Below are 25,596 nucleotides of genomic sequence, written 5' to 3'. Positions count from 1 at the left end.
TCTCAGTAGCATTCAGGGTGACCTGTGTGGTTAAAATCCTCACTCCACATTCTTCCTTCGCCTACAATTTGGGGCCACAGGAACCTTCTCCTGCAAGCTTCTCCCTCCTCAATCCTGCCCCTTAACAGGAAATATCTGGGAGACTTAGTGCATGAGCTTAAGGGACTCAGCCTCCTCAATGCTATTGCCTTCTTCATGTGACAAAGGCTCCCAGGCTACCCTAATGGACCCCCTTGCCCCCTGAGTTCCCACATCGCTCCTCGGCCCCTTCCCAGATCACCTGCCTGCCAGAAACACAAATGCTCCAAACATAGGGCGTGCCTTCCTCTAACCCACTGGTCTTCAACCGGGGCCAGTTTGGCAGTGTCTGGAGACATTTTTCTCTAGGAGGGAGGGGGGAGTATGCTACAGGCATCTAATAGGTAGAGGCTAGCAATTCTGCTAAACCTCCTACAGTGTACCACACATTCCCCCACAACAAAAACTGAAGTTCAGAAATCTTTAATCAGTTCCCTCCCCAATTCCATAGACAGCATAGGTGACAGGGTAGGAACACAGACTTTGGGTCAGACCACCCTGGTCCAAATCTGCCTCTGCCACTAAATTAACTACATGATGCCCTGCAAGCTACTTTACATTTTTGGGCCTCAGTTTCTTTGTCTGTAAAATGGACTTGTTATGAGGAGACAAGGAAATTTTATATATATATATATATATATATATATATATATATATATATATATATATATAAAGCATTAACACAGTACTCGCTAAACGGAAGGCATAATTATTGTTGCAATTGTATCATCATCCCTGGAAATGTATCCCAAGATCCAATCCCCTTGACTCCTGTTATTTAATGGCAAACCTCTTTCCTATGAGCTTTCTCGCCGTAGTTCTCAAACCACAGATGCTACATGGAGCATGGGTCTACCGCTCCTGCTGCCAGAGCCCTGGAAGGCATTATTAATTAATAGCAGAAAAATTTCCCAGGCCACCCAGAGTTGATCTTAGAATCCTTCTCTACATATCAATAGTAGCTTAAATGCAACTACTAACCAGCGATCTCGGCACATGAACTGAAGTGTATTTACCACCTTTCATTAACATGTTATCTCTTGCTAACCAGAGGTTATCTCTTGCTAGAAATAGTGAGTTCCTTATCACTGGAAGTACTTAAGTAAGGCTACCATGAAAGGGGTTTTATTTTTAACATGCATGGGATTTTATGCATGTTCAGATAACTCTCTTAGCAGCCTGAGACCTGCATACCAGATCTGCAGCCCCTGTGCTCAAAATACAAGGCACAAGGAAGATGATTTGATGGGTACATTAGTCACGACAGGATAAATTCTCTGATAACCCCCAAATCATATAATAAAAGCTTATTTCTTACTCATGGCACAGTCCAATACAAGATGGGTGGCTCTCCTCCAAGCCATGACTCAGGGATCCAGGTTCATTACATGTTGTATCTCTGCCACCCCGACATGTGGCCTTCATGTCCCAATGGAAGGAAAAAAGAAAAAGGATTGTACTTGAGAGATTTTATATGCCAAGCCTGGAAGTAATATAGATTACTTCTGCCCACATTCCATTGCCCAGAACAGGGTCTATGGCTGCATCTAACTGTGAGGAAAGCTAGAAAATGTTGTCTGTGTCTTCAAAAAGAGAAGAATGGGCATTGGTGAGCATTGGCAGTATCTGTGGTGGTCAGTAAAAATTTTTAAAAAACAGGAGTAAGACACAGTGGTAAAGCGTGGCTACCAGGACACATCCATGGGTCTAGCTTTGGGTGAGGCACATTTTATACACTTTGCTTTATTTAACATGTAGTAACAGACACTGTTTGTTGCCTATATAAAGCCACACACCTTTTCCTTTGCTAATCAGTATCTTCTTTGTTCAGAAATCTAACACCCATGTATTTCAGGAAGCTAGGTCCTTCCTATTTCCAGGAAGGTTACCCTAGATCCATTTAAAAAATAGTAATTCCATATTCTTTGCCAGTGACTGGCTTAGACATGAGCAATTGGCACTATTCTGGCCAACGAGACAGGAGTAGACATCCTCCAGGTGGGCTTTTGGAAAAGATTTTTTTTTTCCTGCTGATAAAAGGAGAGAGAAGACAATAAACTGACTCTCCTTCTGCTAGATGTTGTCATCTGCAATGTGATGTCTGGAGATGGGGCAGCCATTCAACACCACGAGGGAGCCAGCCGAAGAGGATAACTCGGGCTTCCCTGGTGGCGCAGTGGTTAAGAATCTGCCTGCCGATGCAGGGGGCACGGGTTTGAGCCCTGGTCTGGGAAGATCCCACGTGCCACGGAGCAACTGGGCCCGTGAGCCACAACTACTGAGCCTGCGCGTCTGGAGCCTGTGCTCCGCAACAAGAGAGGCCGCAACAGCGAGAGGCCCGCGCCCCGCAATGAAGAGTGGCCCCCGCTCGCCACAACTAGAGAAAGCCCTCACACAGAAACGAAGACCCAGCACAGCCATAAATAAATAACTAAATAAATTTTTAAAAAACATCCTAAGTAGAAACTTATTAAAAAAAAAAAGAGGATAACTCAACACATTAAGGATGGCAGAGCAGAGAGAAAGAACCTGGATTCTGATGATATCAATGAGACAATAAATTAATGGACTCTGGACCTGTTTTACTTCTGGAATTCTTGTTTTATGGAATAATAACTTTTCTTTGTAGTTTACTCTGTTTTTGGATGGGTCCTTTTGCTACTGCAGCCCAAATCATCCTAACGGATAGGTATGTGTTAAGTGCTTTAGATATACACTCTCCAAAATGGAGCTAATGGAGACCTAAGGTTCATCTATATCTATCTCCCTTTGTCAGAGCAGGGAACTAACAGCTCCCCTCACTCTGTATCCCGTGCCCTCACAAAGTTCACTTTTGTGAAATCTAATACTTACTTCTATGAATAAAGTAAGTGTTGGAACTGCTGCTTCTGCTTCTTGAGAGGACTGTGAAGATTAAATGAGTTGATACATAAGCAGTTCGAGCAGTACCTGAAATTCTGTAGATGCTAAATATGTGCTCATATCATCATTATTATCGTAGTGGTAGAAGTTTTTTATTTTTAATTTTTATATAATTTTAAGGTTACTTTCCATTTACAATTATTCAAAACATTGGCAATATTACCCATGTTGAGAACTTTTGATTTTTATAAACTAAGGTAAATTTTATCAGTTGCTATATGCCCTCTGAGTGTCAGTTTGGCCCGTGAGTATAATGACCTGTTGATCGCTGTAATATTTCAAGGCAGAAGAGGGCTCTAGACCTAAAATTTAAACCTCAGACTAGTCTCATCTACCTTCAAAATCCCTAGAGTTTCTTCAGGGCCAATACAGAATAACGGTTATGAACGTAAGTTCAAGGGTCAGACTGAGTCCCAAGCCTCGGCTCTGGTATTTATTAACTGTGTGTCAGGATTCAATCAGAGAAGCAGAACTAACAGGCAGTATACCATACACATATCAGGAGCAGGCTGGAATCCACAAACACAAGCTGGAACCCCACAAGAACAGACTGAAATCCATGTCAGTCTCTACTGCCTCTGACCTTGTTGGTGTGAATGTCCTGCAAAAGCCAACACCCTCCTTCAGCGGGGTAAACACAGGAGTCAGAGAAGCTGGGGAAAGTGGAGGACCAGCTGCCTCACACCAGTGACATAAGCCAGCTGGTCAGTGACAAATCAGCCACTCCTTACTTCCACCCTCCAAATCTCTCAAGCCTGTTTAGCCGTCCACCCTAACGGGAGTCATGCTGCACTGGAAATTCTGAGAAACAGAGTTCAGCCTAGCCAGGCTGACACAATGCAAAGCCAACCTAGTTCTGTTGTTAAATTTCCCTAAGTTTCTGTATCTCCTCCTGTAGGTAAGTGGGGATAATAATAGTATTTTTACCTCATGAGGCTGTTTTGAGGATTACTGTAAATCACGCCTGGAAAATATTTAACACAGTACCAGGCTTATAGTAAGTTCTCAACAAAGCTAACTATCATTATCATTGCTGTTGCTATTATTATTGGTTTATATGTCCTTCACTGACATTTTAAAAGGAAATCAGGTATAGGATTAGGATATTTAGTTTCTTGAGAGGAAAGGGTACTAAATTTCTTATGTGTCTAAATATAAGCCAGTCACTGTTCTAGGTAATAAACATTTTTCATAGTCTTTTAGGGTAAGTTTTCATAGTCTTTTAGGGTAAGTAGTCTTTTAGGTAAAATTACCATTTTAGATGAGGCAGTTGAAAAAACTAAGGGACAGAGAGGTTAAGTAACTGGACCCAAAGCCACACAGCTAGTGAGTGACAATGTGTGCTCTCTCTTTATACAGTAAATCCCCTACACACGAACGAGTTCCGTTCCGAGAACATGCTCCAATTTGTTCGTAAGTCCAACAAAGTTAGCTTAGGTACCCAACTAACACAATTGGCTATATAGTACTGTACTGTCATAGGTTTATAATACTTTTCACACAAATAATACATAAAAAAGAAAAGAGCCCGCGAGCCACAACTACTGAGCCCGCGTGCTGCAACAACTGAAGCCCACGCACCTAGAGTCCGTGATCCACAACAAGAGAAGCCATCACAATGAGAAGCCTGCGCACTGCAACGAAGAGTAGCCCCCGCTCACCGCAACTAGAGAAAGCCCGCGTGCAGCAACGAAGACCCAATGCAGCCAAACATTTAAAAATAAAAAGACTTTATTAAAAAAACAGAAAAATAAAGAAAACATTTTTAATCTCAGAGTACAGTACCTTGAAAAGTACAGTAGTACCGTACAACAGCTAGCACACAAGGACTGGCACTGAGTGAACAGGCAAGAAGAGTTACTGACTGGAGGAGGGAGAGGAGGTGGGAGATGGTAGAGCTGAAGGATCGTCAGCAATTAGGAGGCAGAGGGCAAGTTGCAGTTTCACTCACATCAGATGTTGATGGAACACACGTTCGCATCTTTGAAAGTTTGCAACTTTAAGGTTTGTATGCAGGGGACTTACTGTATATGTATAAATATAGGTATAGATATATTGCCAAGAAGAAAAAACTGCAGGGTGATTAAAACTGGGTGATGAGAAAGTAACATGAAGGATGAGCAGTTGTTCACCAAATGAAGCAAGCAGAGAGAGAAGCATATGCAAAGGTATACTGGTGAGAAAGAGCCTGGCATCTTAGAGGAAGAGAGAAGAGATGGGAGACAGGACTGTGGTAGAGGAGGGGGAGCGGGAGGGGCTGGCAGGGGCCACTCCTACTTCATCCTAAATGGAATGAGAAGATCCAAGATGGCACAAGCTCTGTCTGTTTTGTTCACTCCAGTGTTCCCAGACCTAGAACAGTGCCTGCTGGCACACGGTAGGACCTCAATCAATATTTGTTGTTTGAAAGGAGAGGATGGGGCAATAAGAACTGACTTATGTTTTAAAATCTCTAGTTGCCGTAAAGTATGCATCTGGCCTCTCTTTGGTTCCTTCTAGTAACTTAGAACTCATTACTTACTTTCTCTTGGCAGCCCTTCGAGTACTTGAATATGACAGTCATATTCCTCTAGGTTTCCATTTCCCCAGGCCAGCAGATTCAGTTCACATTCAGGAACTCTAGTCAACGCTGTCCAAAGAACTTCTGCAGTGACGGAAATGTTCTCTGTCTATGCCATCCAATGTGGCAGCCACTAGCCCCATGTGGCTATTGAGCGTTGAATTGTGGCTAATGTGACTGAGGAGCTAGATTTTACTTTTTATTTAAATTTTAAAATTTAATAATTTTTATTTAAATTATTTACGTTTTATTTATTTAACTACCTTGAATTTGAATAGTTCCATGTGACTAGTGGCCACTGCATTGGACAGTGCAGCTCTAGTTCTACATTCTGACTTTTCTTCTGATAATAAATTGGATGTCTGCATTTTCTCTGAGAGTCCTGCTTTCTTTAACTTCCTCTCCACCATAATTAACCAATTCTGATACCCATGCCTGTGTTGGCTTCCTGTCTCACGTCAACCGATTTAGTACCTAAGACCTAAGGATTAGCTGGCAGGCACCAGTTTTCAGAGCTGCATTTTTTTGCTTTCTGGACCACAGAATTCCTCTTAGTGATGAGTTCATTAACATATATATTTATGTATGTATATAAACATGTATACAAAACGCATATATTTATACCCCCTAAGTGAGGGCTGGGTGGGGATCTGCCAGTGGATTCATTATTTACACTGTGAAAATTAAATATTTACTTAATTGAATGCTGTGAGACCAAGAGTTAGTGTATATGTGTTAATCTGAGCTTGGTTCCTGTGCTATGGAATTTGACCCTCTGTTAAACATATTTAGTCAACTAAGCATATTCACCAGTAATATCTAATAAAGACCAACAATGCCAACAGACCTCATCACCTAATCATTCAAATCAGCAAAGAGGACTGCCCTAGGAGATACAGATGAAGATCAGACAGTCTTTTGACAAAATCTGGGAGCCTTCCCATCTGGTTACCATCTAGAGAACCAAACAGTATAAAACAAAGAGCTAATAATGATAAGACTTTAGAAGAGAGATCAATAAGCTAAATACACTGAATTTCAAAGCAGGAAAGGTCCTTTGAAATGAGGCAGCAAAGTGCTCCCAAAGTTGAAGGTTTTATCACTCTGCACACATTCTCTGAATGCATGCTATGTGCCAGGCATTAGGACACAGAGCCAAAGGACACGGTGCCTACCCTTAAGAAGTTCATGGTCTACAGGGGAAACAAACATGTAAATTATTCCAGTAGGTACAGTTGCCAGCAAATAAAAATTCAGAATATCCAGTTAAATTTGAACTTGGGATAAACAATGAGTAATTTCTTTAGTCTAAGTATATCCCACACAGTATTCGGGACATACTTATACTAAAATAATATTTGTTTGTTTGAAATCCAAATGTAACTGTGCATCCAGTATTTTTATCTGGCAACTCTTAATACAGTGTAATAAATGCACTATTAAAGGTGAGTGTTAGGTACTACAAGAAAATATCCAACAGACATAGACCTCACAGTACATGTCAAAGAAGGATCACAAAGGAGGTGAGGCTCAAGCCAAATCTTTCCCAACCAATGGAAGTTAGCCAGGTGAAAAGAATCCAAAAGGATCAGTGTGCACAAAGGCACTGGGGTTTGAGAGAGTGGGGCATGATTAGGGAAGCGCATGTAGTGCAACAGGGGTAGAATAAGTAATAAGCAGAATTTCAATAACTGTCTGGGGGAAGAGCCAAAGTCAGAACCCAGAATAACGTTACCATCTAAGGGCTGAGCAGAGAAAAGAGAGTTCACAAACTGAGCAAGAAGGAACAGTCTGAGGAGGAAAAAGAAAACCATGAAGTCCAGAAGGGAGAGGTCCACAGTGACAAATGCTGTAGGCAGGCCACATAGAATTAGAGAAGATCACTGACTCTGCAAACAGGGATGGCATCAATGACATTAACAAACCCATCTCAGTGGAATGTGGTGGCAGCAGGTTGAGAAAGGTCATGAAGGTGGCAGGAATAGGAGAAAGCAAGGTTAGACGTTGCTTTTCAAAAAAGTCTGGTTGTGAAAGAAGTACCATGCTTCGACCTGGACAAACAGGGAACTTGTGTGGGCCCTGAACTTCAGAAAGGGCCCCAGCCTGGCTCCCCTCCAGCTCCACCCATGTCCATGTGGCCAAAGGGACGTGCTCACCTAGAGCCCACATGCTCCCTTTTAGGCTCTGGAATTCTTTACCCAAGTGGAACCAAACCTGTTTTCAAAGACTACATAAGCCTCTCCTAGGTCTATCTTCCCATGAGTGGACAATGTCACTAGTGTGCCCATCCCTACACCTGAGGCATGCCCATCCCTAAACCTCTGGCTGTTTGGAGAGGGTGCAGGGGATACGGATGGATCTTGGATAAGTGGACCAGGTGTCCACACTCTTGGATGCATGGCCCTTCATGATGTAGAATGGAGTCAGAGTGGGAAATGGAGTAGGGTGGGCCACAGACTTCCATCTATAGTTTTGTCTCAGGCCTCACAAAAGCTAGAGGAAGTCTGTAAAAAGATGCAGTTAGAAATGGACATAAGGTCGAGAGATGGTCCTTTTGAAATGAGCACAGTTTGAAAGAACATGTGATGAAGGGGGTATCGAAGCTATAGACAGAGAGGACAATGAAAAACAAGGTCCCTGTATCAGTCAGGAGTTCAGCAGCAAATATTTCCAATGAAGGAACCACTTACAGAAGCGCAGGTGAGGTTAAGGGAATAAACAAGGAATGTTAATGCACCCAAAGACTAGCAAAAGTGGAAAGCTATTATATCGCAGGGCCCAGTGCGCTTGGGAGCTGCAGCTACAGTTATTCACAGAAATGCAACAACGCAAGAAGGGAGTGGGAGGGGGCTTTCCTGGTGGCGCAGTCATTGAGAGTCCGCCTGCCAATGCAGGGGATGTGGGTCCGAGCCCTGGTCTGGGAGGATCCCACATGCTGCGGAGCAGCTAAGCCGACGAAGAGTAGCCCCGGTGCACCGCTGCTAGAGAAAGCCCACGCACAGCAACGAAAACCCAATGCAGCCAAAAATAAATGGATAACATAAATAAATTAAAAAAAAGAAGGGAGTGAGAGGAAGAAATACCCCAACGTTTCTCTCCTCCTATCCTGGAGTTGGTGCCATTGCCTCCCACTAACTGAAGCAAAGCAGAAGAAACCAACCAGCAGGGTATGCTGGTGTCGATGCATTTCCCTAGATGCATTTTGCTAGTCTCTTAGGACAAAAGAAGGGGGAGAAGGAGTAGGAGGTGGATTTGGAAGGGCAAACAGAGATTAAATAACTAACACTGTCCCCAAGGAGGCAGGGGAGGACCTGACTCGGTGGAGATGTGAATAGAATGGAGAGTGAGCCGGCAGGAAGGAAATGTAAGGCCTTTCTGTCTGATGACTATCTTTCTCTCTGCAGTTAGAGGGAAAAGCTGATGGTGGAGGAGGGTGAGCAGGCTAGGGAATGCTTTGGTTTTCCTCCTGTAGACAGCAGCTGGCAGTTAGCCTTAAGGCCATTGTGCAGCATAGGTAACACCCTAAGATAAGGCTATTTCCCCCCACCCCTTCCCCATGTAAGGGGAATGTCGCATTCTCTCACGCCTCCCTCTTGCTTCCCTACGCTGGCTAAGCAGAACTGCAGAGCAGGCAAAAGTCTTGGGGGGACTTTTCCTTCTCTCTTTCCTGCAATAACCTCTAAACCCATCTCGGCCTCAGGCAAAACACACCTTCAGCAACTTAGAGCCCCGTACACATCAGAATACTTCTCTCTCAAGTATTGACTCATGGTTCCAAACAGCTTCTCTCTCTGATAGGTCCCTCCTCTGACCAAATCAAGACTCGCTTCCTGTTAGAAGAAAAATAATTTTTAAAATGAATTTTTACTGCATTATAAAGAACTAGCAGTCTTACCTCTAATCCTCCCATGAGTATCTGGATTAGAAAAATACCTCTTTGTCCCAAAAGGGCAATCTCTACATTTCAAAGATGAGCTGAAGAATTTGGAACGTTTAGCCTCGGAGGCTCCCTCCCCACCCCAGCCCCAACCTTCTGCAACCAACTGGCCCTAGATCTAAAATGACTCCTCTTCCTTCTATGTTTGAAAACATGCCATCTGGTTTTTTTTAACATGAAAAGGGAGAAGGTGAAGCAAGATTCTGGTTCGGGAAACAGAATCTCAGTCCATAGGCAGAAGTCTTTTTCCCTTGTGGGTTCTTAAACGTTGGACAAGATTAAGGTTTAATATCGAGACAGCAAGCTCCCCAGAGATAGCTTGAAAGACTGGTATAAATCTGGCAGCACCGACTTCGCACAGCCACCGCACATCAACAAGACCAGTCTTCTCAGAGTCCTCTATTCTTGAAGTGTGGGTGGCGGTCGTGGGTGGTGGCGTCCATTTCTCCGGGATCTGCCACCCAACTCGCTGGGTTGCTGACTCCCTGTAGGGCCGCCTCCACCCCAACGCAAACCCAGCCTCTGAGAGGCACCTGCTCCCCATCCCGGAGTCCTTGGGGACTGCGAAGGTGGAACGGATATATTCCCTCTTCTCCCTCCCACCATCGACGAAAGCCGGCTCTTTCAGGTCCAGAGAAAGATCCTATATGGTTTCCCACTCAGCGCCTCTCAAAGATTCTGGGACAGGAAACCAATAGTTTCAGCTTGAGACGAGAGGAAGGGGCAAAAAGCTGGGGCGGGGGCAGGTGAGGAAGGGGTTCATGGGGGGAGAGGGGGGCGGGGAGTGCAAGGAGTAATTAAAGAGGCTGAAAAGCAACTCCCAGGACCAGGCGAGCGAGGCAGGGAGCAACACCTCCTGTTTTACACCTGGCATCAGGTCACACCTCTTTGCGGGACCAGGACTGAAGAGAAGTCCGACGCAGGGAAGGATGCGGGGCGGGATGCTGGGTGGGATGCGAGGGCCCGGCACCTAAGGGCTCCTAGTGGATCTTGAGACCCGAGGAGCAGAAGCCCAGTCGACCTGCACTGAAGCCTCCAGCTTACTCCACGCTTCTTCCCTCCACTCAGGGCTCGCCCCTAGTACCCGGAAATGCAGTCTTTCAGGTCCTCCAGGTGGAGGCCTGACGCTGGGAGCTGCTGGGCTGGGACCCGCAGTGGGGTGACAAAGAGCAGAGAATTTTTAAACCTTAGAAGGTCAGACCTGAAAGGGCCCTTAGAGAGCTTTGTAGGGCCCTAGTCCCTTGTTTCCCACACAGGGACCCTGAGGCCTGGGAAACAAGGACTTTCCCCAAAGACACACAGTAAAGTGAAATGGATCCAAATGTGAGTTAAAAGGATATTTAACACTGCAGTCTGCAGAGAGCCGGTTAATCAAGGAAACGCAAAGGCAATTTACTTTTGGGAGGAGGGGGACATCAGCTTTGAAAAGAAGCATTATAAAATTAATTTCCGAGACAAGGAGGTGGGAGTGATGGAGAGAAAAAGCACTCAAGGCTCGGCTCACCAAAATTTAATTTTGATTATCTTGAATGGGCTCAGATCGCCTTTGCCAACATCTCACGGTGCTAATATCACTGGGCGGCAGGGCCCAAGCAGCCAGTTAAAGTAAACTCCCACCAAGCCGGGCCTGCGCACAGCACTGCTCTAGAGACACCCTCTTTCTTTGGGTTAAAAGAAAAAAAAAAGAAAAAAAAAACCACAAAAAAACACAACACACAGTTAACCACCTGTCAGGGCTGAGGACACAATGAGGCGCTTCAATAAAGAGCTTTTCATGCGTGCGTAATATATTTGTTCAGCTATTCACTTAATGAAGCTGATAAATGTGATGAAAGACAATAGTCAAGTTAATCTATTTAGTAAAATGTTTTCGAGACTTTCAGGCTACGTTAAGGAGGGGAGCTTTCGGCGACATTTTCATTTAAATGCGCTCATCTCCCCTCTTAGGCTGCACAAGGGGGTTCAGGCAATCTATGTGAATATAATTTCTTATAAATGTGTCTTTAATGGGTTTAATTCACCCTTGCCAGCTGTTTTGGGGGCTATTTTGTAAGAGCAAAACAAACGTTTCAGGCTTGGAAAGCTAGTTAAAATTAGTTGCGGTCAGCAAGGCCAAGCTATATTTCCTGCAAACCATCTGCTTGATTGGCACAATAGAAGGATTTTCAAGGAAAAAGGGGGGAGTGAGTGTGAAAGGAATGAGCGGTGCGGGGAGATGCTAGAAAGGGCTGGGGCGGCCGGTACCTCCCTGTGGCCTATTCTGAAGGTGAACCCCTTAGAGGTGTCTTAATAGAGCGGCTCGCCTAAAGAGCTGGGGCTGTAGGAAAGCTCTTACAGCCCGAGCCTCGCCGCCCTCCTCCTTTGCCTCGCACATCAGCTCCCTCTTTTCCCCTGGGACAGCAGAAGCCAGGAGGCGGGTGCCAATTCCGACGCCACCGCCACCCCGCAGCCTGCCAGACTTGCAAAGCATTCTCTGTTGGTAGCTCCAGTCGGGAGCGCCACGGCCTGGGGGTTTGGACCCTTGCAAAGTTGGACCCTGGGGTCCCAGTCTTGCCGAATTTACGTTCGTTATCGTTTCGGGGGGCGAGGAATATATCAAGCCACTCTCTACTTTTTGGGCACTTCGTCTCCCCATGGGCGGCCTGCACTTACCCGGGGCAGGCGCTCACGCCTCGACCCACACTGGAGAGGGTGAGCCACGGCCAGACCCCGGCGCCTCGGGCAGGGACGCGCCAGCTATCCAAGGCCCCGGGGGCGTGGCAGGGGGAAGAAACCCCAGACGGAGTCCGGAGCCCTTCCTGCCTTCCCAGGGAGGCTCCGGCAGCTTTGGCCTCGAAGGCCCCGGGAGCCTCGGCTGCCTCTACTGAGGCCTTCCCCCAGCAAGCAGCGGCGCCCGCGGCACAGGCGAGGATCTTCACCCCAACCGGCGCCTCCGATACTCTTTTCCCCTCCCGTCTTTTTTTCCCCTGAAAGAGAAACAGAAAGCCCCGCTCTGGGAGAGAGGACGCTAGTGACTTCTCTGAAATAAACTTGAAGATAACGACATTACAATGAATGGCAGGACGCACAAAACCCCAAGGGCTCAGGTCAAACGGCATTAGTCACAGGTCTTAGCCGCAGCCGCCGGCTGCGCAGCCCCTTAGGCTATGGCGGAGTTTGAAAAGACGCGTTCAAGGAAATCACTTAAAAGTAAGATCCTTTCGTCAGATTTCTTGCTTCCTTAGGATTTATTTTGCCTTTTCACGGGCCGCCAGCCCTCGCCCCCGCCTTCACTCTTCCCCTTGGAAAAAGGAAAAAAGGCTATGGAGACGGACCGCTGGAGGCCAAGAACACGTGGATCGCAGCAAGAGGTTGACCCACCTTCCAAAAAATGTCAGGCCCCCCTTTTAAAAGAAGAGACATTAGCAGCATTAGAGTGAGGCAGAATGGCCGGGGTGTGTGTGTGTGTGTGTGTGTGTGTGTGTGTGTGTGTGTGTGTGTGTGTAAGGGTGGGAACCAAGGAGCGTGTCAATTGTCAAGATAGTAACTGTAAAAACTACATCCAGGGGGCTTCCCTGGTGGCGCAGTGGTTGAGAGTCCGCCTGCCGATGCAAGGGACACGGGTTTGTGCCCCGGTCCAGGAAGATCCCACATGCTGCGGAGCAGCTGGGCCCGTGAGCCATGGCCGCTGAGCCTGTGCGTCCGGAGCCTGTGCTCCGCAACGGGAGAGGTCACAACAGTGAGAGGCCAGCGTACCTCAAAAAACAAAAACAAAACAAAAAAAACTACACCCAGGGAGATACCTCAGCGGGAGAGGAGGTCTAGGGAAGGAGGGTCAGGGGGGTCAGGAAGGCCTTAGACTGGCTTTGAGAGTCCTTACCGCCCCTCAATACAAAGCCCTGCAAATGTAGGCTCTATCTTCCAGTAGACTGCAGTCAAATGCTACACTGCTGAGCTACACTTCCTTGATGAGAAACCCAACACCTCTAGTCTGGGTTTTCCTCCTTCCGGGAACTGGCGGGAACTGGCAACGGCTCCTGACAGGGGAGTAGGGGATGAAGGAGGGAGGGAATGAAGAGGGGAAAAAGAAGAGAAGGAGGGAGAGAATGCAAAAACCAGAGCTGGTCCTCCTGCTTCCAGAAAGCAGTTGGTGGGGAGGGGTGATAGCGAATGAAAACGCTGTGGCAAGATTAGAGCTCAGGTGTTCAAACACTTTTGACTTTTTCCCCCCTATTTTATGGCAAAGCTTCAAAAAGAGGAACATTTGAAGTTCTCCGAAGATCTCCAGTTAACTTGAGCAACGCATTTCCCATATTGAAATAGCCACTTATTTAACAGCTGTTCTTTCGTTAGTGGTTTTCCAGGGCCTGCTGCCCAGAATGCCTCCATAAACAGTCTTGGGCTCAGAAACTCCGTACTTGCGTCATGTTAGAGCATTAATTCGGCTCCAGAGCCCGACCTAAATAACTTTTTAATCTGAATCGAGGGAGAGCTTTAGCGGGCTCCATTTCTGGTTTAATGTGATATAAATCGCAGATGCACTTTTACTGAATGGTTAAAGCAGCGACATGGAGATCATCAACACAAAACGCCCTGAACAAAACCATCGAGAGAAATAAAGCTGGTTAATAAGATTTTTGAGAAAGCTTTGTGTTAAAAAGCAAAAAAGGAAAACCAGCTGAAGGTGACAGTTAGTTCATGGTTAATAGGATCAGGGCGGCCTGGCGGGCTGCACACTTCTCTTTGGGGAGGTTCAGCCACACTAAAGAAATGAATGGGACATTTTACACATCTGTTATCTAGCCGAGCCGAGAAACGGAATTGAGGCTCAGCGCCACCCCAGCCCCAACCCAGCAGAAAACACAGTACTGTCTACAGGAGGATTCTCATTTGAGGCACCAAATTAAGTAAGAATCGTCTTTCCTCATGGGGACCAACATTTTTGGGAACCGCGTCCATCGTGCTGTTTTCATGTGTTTGTACATTGCAGTTGATGAGGAAGCAGCAAAACTTTGGCCGGGTTAAGCGCCCACAATGGGTAGGACTCTCTCAGGACAAATCCCAACCTTCGCTGCTGTGGTTTTAAAAGTCCAGGCTGTGAGTTTCTACTGAAACTGCCGAGGGCTTGTAGAGGTTAGAAAAGAGCCAGCAGGGCACCCACAGTGTCCAGGTGTCCTTGTCTGAGGCAGCCTCCAGCAGAGGTAAGCCCTTGGGAATGGAATCCGGCTCCCTTGCCCCTTTTCGATGCTGCTCTCTGATCCTCCCCCGGGTGAACTGCCGTTCGTTCCTCAGTGACACTTATAAAGATACGTCGCTGAAAGTCATTTTCTAAGTTGCTGGGAGTTTGCAGGAGGGTCATATTACTATTCAGGTACCCACTAACTCTCTCGATCTCAATTAGTTTCCCAACATGAAATAAATCAAGACCACCCCCCCCTCCAACCCTAGGGACGCACATCCAATAGCCCCAAAGCATCAATTTCAAGTCTCCCTGGGTTGTTAGAAGGGCACTCCCCTACCCCACATTTATTTAACCCACCCATCACATCTGCTTTATGCCTCAGCTGGAGTAATGTACAGGGCAGAGACCGAAGAGGGAGTATATTTTCATGTTCACTGACTTGAAATTTTCCATTGCCCTCCCCACAAGGGGGGAGGATTATTTTACTGATTGCCTGGAGATGAATTTCTATGAATATTTATTGATTTATTTTCCAGGCTCAGCAGGGGAGCTGCAAATAAATTTAGTGCATTCTTTAAATAATTCCTTTTCTATGAGGCAAGATGTCATCTGAAACTTCTAAATAGGCATTTAATTAGCCCGGGTGTTGCTTCCGAACAAAAACTCCCGGCGAGAGCTTTGGGGGACCACTGTATTGCAAAGAGGCGGTCGACACGCAGAATTGATGCGCGCCAGCCTTTGTTGCCAGCCCATTGTGCGGGCCATGCTTATGAAGACTAATCCAATCATAAATTGCACCCCTGCGCCAATCAGCGCGCCCAGAGCCTCCAGCGAATGAAGCTCGAGTGGAGAACTTTGTTGAACTTCATTGTCAGAGCTGTCACTTTTCAAAACGCGTTAACGGGCGGGCCACTATAAAACCATCACCTCAACGGGAGGACCGCGGAGGACTCGCAGACACCCAAGTGGGATCGTTACTAGAAGACGTTTGCTAAGCCCAAGAGAGAGGGCGGGAGGGGCGGGAAGCCCAGCATTTACCCTCTGGCCACTGGAAGAAGGGTTTTTCCGCCCGCCCCTCGCCTAACATGATGTTCCCCGGCCTCCTCGCGCCCCCAGCCGGGTACCCCAGCCTCTTGCGCCCCACGCCCACCTTAACATTGCCCCAGTCCCTGCAGTCGGCATTTTCCGGCCACTCGAGCTTCCTGGTGGAGGATCTGATCCGCATCAGCCGACCCCCAGCCTACCTGCCCCGCAGCGTGCCCACCGCCAGCATGTCGCCCCCTAGGCAGGGGGCCCCTGCGGCTCTCACAGACACAGGCGCCTCGTACCTGGGCTCCCCGGGTCCAGGCGGCCGGCGGGGCGGCTCACCACAGACGGCCGTCTCCCCTGCCAGCGAGCCCACGTTTCTGAAGTTTGGAGTGAACGCCATCCTTTCTTCGGCGCCCAGAACTGGTAAGTGAAAGCAAAACGCTAAGGGGCCGGTCTAGATGCAGAGTCCTTATGGCCTCAGTTTCCCATACGCAGCGGGTACCCACGCTCACAGCAGTGCACACACGTACGCAAGATCCCCGAGGCCCCACTGTCAAGCAATGTGAGACTTAGGTTCAGACGATTCCCGGGAAGCCTCCAGGTTCGCCCCACCCTCAGAATGAATTTGAACACCTACAGTCCGAGCGCCGCACAGTTCCCTGGCGCAGTGAAATTGCGCGCACGCCCCTGGACGTCTGCGTTTCTGTCCTTGAGCTTCTGAAAGCCAGTTTTTTTTTAACCCAAGACAATATATTTACTACCTTAGCAAGTATTATCGGTCTGCAATTCTTTTCTCCCCATCCCCATCAGTTCTTCTATCTCGTTAGTGCCTAGGATGACATGCGGGGGGGGACTCTGAGGACTACTGGGGGAGGGGGTTCCACAGATAGAGACAGTGTTAGGGAAAGTTTTACTTTACAGTGTCAGTACACTGAGTAAGATGCCTTTGAAACCAGCCGAAAGGTTAATCATGTCGTGTATTCACTGTGCTGTACAATAATCATGTACTTAATCAAATTCCCTTTCTGTCTCCCTCCTTCTGTTCCTCCTTTCCTCACTCTCTCCCAGAAACATCCCCCGCCTTGCTCCAGAGTGTCCCTCCCAAGACCTTCGCCTTTCCCTACTTGGAAGGCTCCTTCCAGCCTTTCATCAGATCTTCTTATTTCCCAGGTAGGTCTCATCCCCCTTCCTTTCAGGAGGCTGGGCGTCGCCCCAGCCCCACTCCGTCGCTCCCTGCCCCGAAGCCATATTTCTCCGTCCACCTCACGGGGTTACGCTCCGGTTCAGAGGTTGCAAGGCGTACAACATTCACGAATCCGTCGCGCCAATTTGATGCCCTATTTAGCACAAGCAGTGACTGCTTGACACTTTGCACCAATTCCCTGCTCTACAAATTAGCAGGAATTGTCATGGTCCAAATTTGAGGCGGTTCCCTTCCCGGCGAGGAGCTGTTGGCATCCCTTCAGGCCGCCGTTTTCCCACAGAGTCAGTGCACTTGGCCACGATTCCCCACAAAGGTTTCAGCACCATGACCAATTGGTCAGCTCCTCCGGGCAGCCACACACAGACCAACCCTCGCCCCTCCAAGCCGCGGAGAGACACCTACCAGCCGGGGCTAATTTCTCTTTAAGACTCATTCAGGGCTTCAGGCTTTTCACAAGACCACATGGGGTGCCCTCTTGTGTGGGATGCCTGGGGTCGCCCAGGGGGAGGGGGACTAGATCCTCCCACAACCCCAACCTTCTATTTCCTACCTGATTTCCCAAACTCTTTCTCATACCGTCCCCCCACCGCCATACCGTTTTAAAGATCCTAGAGCTCGTAAATTAAGTCGGAGGGAAGCCCATAATTGGGTCCCGGTTTAAAGGAGAAACACCTTGAACAGGTTCCAGGACGTTTTCATCCTGGAATCCCAGTGGTGACGCAAACTATGGCTCAAAAACTCTGCAGCTGGTCAAGATTAAGGAGACAGGAACTCTTATAAAGGGAAGAGAGACTGGGCATGGTCGGTGGGGGATGGGTAGAACCTCGACAGCACTTCCAAATATCAGCGAAAGAAACAAGCAATTGATTTTTGAAAGGGGGAGAGAGAATTCACCCCCCCTCACCATTCATGCTACTGCTGATAATGGAATTTGCTCCCTTTCTCCCCCATCTCAATGCTGTAACAAAAACAACCCGAGCTTTATAAATAGCTTTTCATGTCCATTTAATGAAAATGATTCGGGGAAGAGAAGCCTCTGCCATCAGTATTCTCCCACTGGTCTTGGCCTGCAGTTGTGTTTAGTTTGAAAGTGTAAATCTCTTTTGTCCCAGTAATATATGGCTTTCGCTGCTTGTCCTCAGTCTTTTTCTGTTAGTTCATTACTACACAATTACCATTCACGCTTCATTAGAGTCTCTGTTTCTTTTGGATTTTTTTTCTCCCTTAAAGCGAAACTCTCCCCCCTTTTATCATGCCAATACCCATTGGGAAGCGGTCAATGTGCTAATTAGCTGCCACTTTTCATGTATTCTGGCCGAATTCTTTACGTTTTGTGGGGGAGGGGAGGAAAGATTAATATAAAAAAAGATGAATACTGATTGGATTTTTCAAAACATAAAAAATCCAAAGCGGATTTTCTCCTCTCTGTCAAATCAGTAAATCACCTCATTTTCATCTAAAGAATGCAAAAGCCACAAACGTGTTAAAAGCTTAGGGGGGAACCCAGTGGCTGGCTACTTTATTTTTACAATTTACTTTTTTCTGCAGCTATATTAGCTGACGCACGCAAGTTAGTTTCCCTGAGATCGTTGAATGGAAAAACGAAATAGGCTATTGTGGGGGGTCTTTTCTGTGTTTCCGTGGTTTTACCTAATCCGGGTTTGCACGGTTGAAAGGGAAAGTTATTTGGGCAGAAAGCGCCTTTCACTCTCGCAGGTTTGTAGGTTCGTAGCCTATTCTCCAGGCGGAGAAAAAGGAGAGCTTTAAAGAGATGAAGGGATCAGAGAGAAAAACCTAAGGAGGCCGCAATGATGGGGCGGACGCCACGGCCCGGGCGGGCCACCGCCCACTCACTCACCTCGCACCCCTGGCCTCCGCAGCGTCCTCCAGCGTCGTGCCCATCCCGGGGACCTTCTCCTGGCCACTGGCCGCTCGCGGCAAGCCTCGTAGGGGCATGCTGCGTCGAGCCGTGTTCTCCGACGTGCAGCGCAAGGCGCTGGAGAAAATGTTCCAGAAGCAGAAGTACATCAGCAAGCCCGACCGCAAGAAGCTGGCGTCCAAGCTGGGCTTGAAAGACTCACAGGTGAGGGCAGTCTCCCCAGAGCCCCTCCCCCCACGCATCGTACGAACGGGAAGGTTCTCTGAAACCACCTAGGTCCCATTGTACAGACGCGGTAAGGTCTAGAGAGGGAGTAAGTGCACGAGCCAGCTTCACGGAGGCTTCTCGCGATAGCCCGCTACTCTCGCCACCCCGTCTCTCCCGGGCCCAGCGTCTCCCCCACCCCCGCCCACCTGGGCCAGGTGCCGGAAGAAAGGGCGAGAGGTGCGTGCAGCCGAGCTGGTGGGGGTAGGGTAAGGGCCACTTCCGGTCCGAACTCACTTTACTGGGTGGGGAGCCGGCAAAGAGAGGAAGGAGAGGGCCTCCTTCCCACCCACTTGGGGCGGTGGCGGGGGTTCTGCGCTAACCGCTGCTTCTCCCCTGCTCTCACCCCTCTCGCCCCAGGTGAAAATCTGGTTCCAGAACCGACGCATGAAGTGGCGGAACTCCAAGGAGCGCGAGCTCCTGTCTAGCGGGGGCTGCCGCGAGCAGACCCTTCCCACCAAACTCAATCCGCACCCGGACCTCAGCGACGTGGGCCAGAAGGGTCCTGGGGACGACGACGACGACCAGGACGAGGGCCCGCGCAGCCTCCGCCACCGCCTGGTCTATCATCACCCGTCCCCCGACCCTCGGCACCTGCGGGACCCGCGCCTGGAAGGGCCGCTGCCCCACTCGCCCGCGCACTCTGGCAGCCCCGACAAACCTTCGGACTTCTCCGACTCTGAGGAGGATGAGGAGGCTGAGGAGGAGGAGATCAACGTGTCTTAGAAGCCCTCCCGCGCCCGGGGTACCGATTATAAGTGCTTTGAAATTGAAGAGGTGGGATTCGGTGCGTGTTCACTTGCCCGCGCTGCGCAGACGCTGCCGCTCCCCGCTGTAGAACTGTCGCGTCGTCGAGGGCACCCTGGCCCCTTCCATTGCCCCCCAACGACATTCCCTTGCCCCACACCACCTACCAACAGCCCTCTCCGCATAAGTTAAATTTAGGTCTTGGTCCCAGCCTTAACTTTGCCGCGAGGGCCCCTGTTTAGCTTCCTTATTGCAAGGTATTTTCAACACAGTGGGGTGTTCACTCTCCCAGCCCGGGTTTAGCTGTGAGCCAGGCCCTGCTGGTCTACAGCAGCAACAACCCTATAAGGTAAGAAACCTTTTCTGAAGTAGGAAACCGAGATACGAGTCACAACATCAAGCATATAACTTCAAGACCCCTGACTTCCTAGATCCCTCCACCTCCCCACCTTAGGTAGCGAGGGCCTCTTGCCCAACTCCAGACACTGGTAACCCAGTCTTCCCGTAGCAATGCCCTTAGAAAGCTCAAGAATTTCAAAAAAGAAAAAAAAAAAAATCTACCCGTGCCTTCTGGTCTAAGGTACCACATAAATATTGAGTCTTTTCTATGTGTCATATTCCAACCGCTCTCTGGGCAAAGAAGTGAGTTCTCTAAATGGGAGGAAGAGTCGGCCTCTATTTCGAGTGTGTGTTTTAAAGACTTTTCTTTACTATTTCTGCATGCATAGTATATGCACCAAGCACTCTACCTTGTGCCCTTTTATTATTTCTGGGGAGGTTTCACTGAGCACTGGGCATGATGTGAACAGAGAGAGACCCACAAGCCTCTTTGATTTTTTTTTTCATAGAACTTTGCTGTCTTTGCACAGCTTTTGTGAACTGTACACTATTTTGTACACTTGTATGGATATTTTATACCAAGTTTATTGTGAATGATATAAAGGACTGACTAGATTTCCTTCTCTCTTTTCTTGCAATGGTTTTTAAACTTTAAAAAGGTAGCTGTTTAATTGAGTAACTTATAAAAAAATACTTATTTTGTATTTTTACCATGTACAGATTTTTATATATGTATATATGTATCAAATGAACAAATGCCAAATAAAAAGTAGGATGCACACAATGATCAAGTGTTATCCCTAACTTACAGAACGTTAGAGCTATTCTAGTGCAAGGAATGGAGCTATTCTAATCCAAGTGCTGCTGGAATTTACAGAAGGTATGCTCATATTCAAGAGAGGAAGGCACTTGTCTAAAGCACCCAACTAGTTAGAGGACAAGCTAGAACTAGAACCCATCTCTGACTCTCGGGCCAGTGCCTTTTCTGCTTCCCTGTACCATAAAATAGCCAATTTTGCTATGGTTACAAGTAAAATAGCTCCAGTCAAGTGATGTCAACAAGTTGAGTCTGTGATGATCCTTCTCCCCTACTCTAAGGACTGAAATGATGGAATAGAAGACAACAATGAAAGTCAGTTTAAGTGGTTCAACTTTGCAATGGTTTTTCTTTCCCTCCTTGAAGGCATATTTCCTAGTCCCCAGGGAAGCCCAAAGGTGGTTTTGACTTCTGTGTGTGAACTGATTTTAATAGGAATGACATCTACAGGCAGGACTTGGGAGCCCAGATACAGACTCTGGGGCTCCCCAGTGAAACTGAAGTTCTTTAAAGACTAACTTTCAGCAGAAATGATTTATTTAACCAGCAACCAGTAAAGAACATCAGGTTAGAACCCTGGCAAGGGCTCTGTGCTCTTTCAGAGACTGATCTCTGCCACATCAGCCACATAACACATTTGTTTATTGTCCTAACCCACACCCCAACAGCCGGGAAAAAAAGTTGTTAAGCTTAAATTTCAATAGCTTGCGTTATATTTGAAATTTGAATATATTCTATTCTCAACTCTCTTTGTTCAAATAACACAAGCCCTCTCCATGCTAAGGTCCTGATATCCTGCCTTCCTGGGCCCATTCCTGACACTGGCAATCACTGTTTTCATTGTCATGGGAATTTGGGGGGAAAATTATCTTAATTATCATAGTTATCTGAATTCAAGAAATCTCCCACATTTCCCCCTCAGTATATATGAAAGTGTTAGCATGGTGTCCTGCATATGGTAGGCATACAATCTTTCAGACAGGAAACCCTCTCTGCTCTGATTCAGGCTATTTTCTCCTTCCCTCTGCTGTTGCCCAGAGAGATAACCAGGGATGGAATCCTGGCCAGAAATGGCCCACACTTCCCTCTCTGCCAGCTCAAGCCTGCAGTTATTACTTAGAGTCGAGAACTATTTTCAGGCATGGGGATGGATTTGTGTCTACATCAAAGTACTCTAGTGGCACACTCGTGTGCGTTCCAGCATTATTTACAATAGCCAAGAGATATTCATGTTCACGTCATTCCCATTATTCACAATAGCTTCCACAACCCAAATGTCCATCGATGGGTGAATAGATAAAGTGGTAAACACACACGATGGAATATTATTCCACCTTAAAAAGGAAAGAAATCCTGTCACATGTTATCCTGTCAACATGAATAAACTTTGAGGACATATGCTAAGTGAAATAAGCTAGTAATAAAAAGGCAAATACTATATGATTGCAATTATATGAGGTATCTAACGTAGTCAAACTCATAGAAACAGAAAGTAGAATTGCAGTTGCCAAGGGCTGGGGTCACAGGGAAATAGGGGGTTGTTCAATGGGTGCAGAATTTCAGTAATATTTCAGTATTGGAAAAATAACTCCCATGTTAGCAGATTTTAAAATCCAGCAATGGTCAAAATTATGGCAGGCAAGTGAAAAAAATCTGAGGTAAGCAATATATATATATATATATATATATATATATATATATATATATATATTTTTTTTTTTTTTTTCCTTTGCCACACCACACGGTGCGGCTTGCAGGATCTCAGTTCCCTAAACAGGGATTGAACCCAGGCCATGGCAGTGAAAGCCCGGAATCTTAACCACTAGGCCACCAGGGAATTCCCTGAGGTAAGCAATATTATCATAAGGCAATGTAAAATTCAAACCAAGAAGTATTGTGTCATGTAAATAAAGTTTTTTTCTGTATTAATAAAAGTTAAGAAAACCCAGAAAAGGAAAAAAATATACTCTGGAGGTTTTTAAAAAATGTATGCTACTCCCCCATATGCACAAAGCTTTACTTCTTGAGAATTACAAATGGCACATTTTGGCTCATTTTAGTGCCAATTTTAGCTGAGCGTCACAAGGGTGAGAATCATGTTCGTTTTGCATACTGTTTTCCTAGTGTCATGCATAGTCCCTGACATGCATTAGGTGTTTGATATGTGTTGAATAAATAAATTAATTAAAAGGAGGGACAGAGACACTCTAGATTCTAGACCATAGGTCTGAAAGTTGAAGGATTACTTAGCCTGATAATAAAGTAAAAGAAAAACACTAAATTAACTGGTCAGATGTGTTTTTAAAAATCAAACCAATTGGGCTTCCCTGGTGGCACAGTGGTTAAGAATCCACCTGCCAATGCAGGGGACATGGGTTCGAGCCCTGGTCCAGGAAGATCCCACATGCCACGGAGCAACGAAGCCCGTGTGCCACAACTACCGAGCCTGTGCTCTAGAGCCTGTGCTCCGCAACAAGAAGAGCCACCACAATGAGAAGCCCGTGCACCGCAAAGAAGAATAGCCCCTGCTCACTGCAACTAGAGAAAGCCCGTGTGCAGCAACGAAGACCCAACACAGCCAAAAATAAATAAATTAATTAATTAAAAAAAAAGAAATCAAACCAATTACTTTAGTCCAAAAGACTAAAATAGTTATAAGCTGAAGAATAATAAATACAACAAAGAAAGAATTTTTATTGAACACTTATTATGTGGCAGGCAGGCATTCTGCTAGGTGCCTTACACATCAGTGCTTCTCTGACTTTAATGAGCATAAGACCACCTGGGGATCTCATCAAAATGTAGATCATGATTCAGAGCTCTGGGTATTTATTTAGCGTTGCTAACCCCTTGTTGGTCCACAGAACACACTTTAAGTAGTGAAGATTTACATGAAGTTTTATCCTCACAATAACCCATCTAAGGTAGATATTATTTTTTTTTTTTTTTTTTTTTTTTTTTTTTTTCCGGTACGCGGGCCTCTCACTGCTGTGGCCTCTCCCGTTTCAGAGCACAGGCTCCGGACGCGCAGGCTCAGCGGCCACGGCTCACGGGCCCAGCCGCTCCGCGGCACGTGGGATCCTCCCGGACCGGGGCACGAACCCGCGTCCCCTGCATCGGCAGGCGGACTCTCAACCACTGCGCCACCAGGGAAGCCCTAAGGTAGATATTATTATCCCACAATACAGATGGACAAACTGAGGCTAGGAGTTTTGGTAATTTCCCCATGCTTACCTCAGCCAGAATTCAAATTCAGGTGCATCTAACTCTAATACACCACCCTCCTTCCTTGACTAAACTGGTAAAAACTCATTTAACCAAACTCCAACCAATAGGCACTCTTTTTTTTTTTTTTTTGGTATGTATGCATTTATTTATTTATTTTCACACACACACACACACACACACACACACACACACACACTGTATTTTATTTTTACAAGAGATAAATAGACTGACATCAAGCATTGTAAATGGATGACCACAACAAAAGCAACAATGATTGCAATTACCAAACACAAAACACACTCATACTATGTCATAATATTGACATTCAGTCCAGTAATCCTCCACTGTAACAGCTCCTTTACTTTGCAGTGAAAATTGATTTATATATATATATATATATATATATTTTTTTTTTTTTTTTTTGTGGTGTGTGGGCCTCTCACTGTTGTGGCCTCTCCTGTTGCGGAGCACAGGCTCCGGACGCGCAGGCTCAGCGGCCATGGCTCACGGGCCCAGCCTTTCTGCGGCATGTGGGATCTTCCCCGACCAGGGCACGAACCCGTGTCCCCTGCATCGGCAGGCGGACTCTCAACCACTGTGCCACCAGGGAAGCCCTGATTTGTATAGTTTTTGAATAGGCACTCTTAATAGAGCTTTATGTTTTTTAATATTCTGAAGTTATGAGAAAAAAATCAATGGCTATTTAGGGATTTCCCTGGTGGCATAGTGGTTAAGAATCTGCGTGCCAACGCAGGGGACATAAATTCAAGCCCTTGTCCGGGAAGATCCCACGTGCCGTGGAGCAACTAAGCCCAGGCACCACAACTACTAAGCCTGCACTCTAGAGCCCGTGAACCACAACTACTGAGCCCGTGTGCCACAACTACTGAAGCCCGAGCGTCTAGAGCCTGTGCTTGGCAACAAGAGAAGCCACCGCAATGAGAAGCCCTCACACCGCAACGAAGAGTAGCCCCCGCTCACCCCAACTAGAGAAAGCCCGCAGGCAGCAATGAAGACCCAATGCAGCCAAATATAAAATATAAATAATTAATTAAAAAGAAAAAGAAATCCAAATTAAAAAAAAAGAATCATTGGCTATTTAAAAACCTTTCTCATCCACCTAAATCTCTCGAACTACCAGCTCTCCTCCCTGAGGTCTAAACCAGTGAGCCACAAACTGTGATGTTAAAAAACCTCTTTACACTCTTAAAAATCACTGAATATCTAAAACACTTTTTTGTTTCTGTGCGTTTTATCTATCGATATTTTTGGTATAAGAAATTAAGGCTGAGAAAAAATTTAAATACTTATTACTTCATTTTAAAACAATTTTGTTAAATATCCATACAAATACCATACTTTACGAAAGATAAGTATATATACAAAACAAAACAATTAGAAAGAGGAGTGGCGTTGCTTTACATTTCTGCA

The 25,596-nt window shown here is 46.6% G+C and overlaps 1 protein-coding gene across 1 annotated transcript; it reads left to right on the top strand.

Annotated features, from left to right (window-relative positions):
- Nucleotides 1–15,464: 15,464 nt before the first annotated feature.
- DBX1 (developing brain homeobox 1) lies at nucleotides 15,465–20,313 on the top strand. Its single transcript, XM_032641479.1, has 4 exons — nucleotides 15,465–16,110; nucleotides 16,756–16,857; nucleotides 18,772–18,974; nucleotides 19,395–20,313. The coding sequence occupies exons 1-4, from the start codon at nucleotides 15,744–15,746 to the stop codon at nucleotides 19,758–19,760; spliced, it is 1,038 nt and encodes a 345-aa protein (XP_032497370.1). The 5' UTR covers nucleotides 15,465–15,743; the 3' UTR covers nucleotides 19,761–20,313.
- Nucleotides 20,314–25,596: the final 5,283 nt, after the last annotated feature.

The sequence above is a fragment of the Phocoena sinus genome, chromosome 8, assembly GCF_008692025.1.
Source record: "Phocoena sinus isolate mPhoSin1 chromosome 8, mPhoSin1.pri, whole genome shotgun sequence".
NCBI classification, from domain to species: Eukaryota; Metazoa; Chordata; class Mammalia; order Artiodactyla; family Phocoenidae; genus Phocoena; species Phocoena sinus.
The sequence above is the reverse complement of the archived record's forward strand: the minus strand, read 5'-3'. Positions and strand labels throughout refer to the sequence as shown.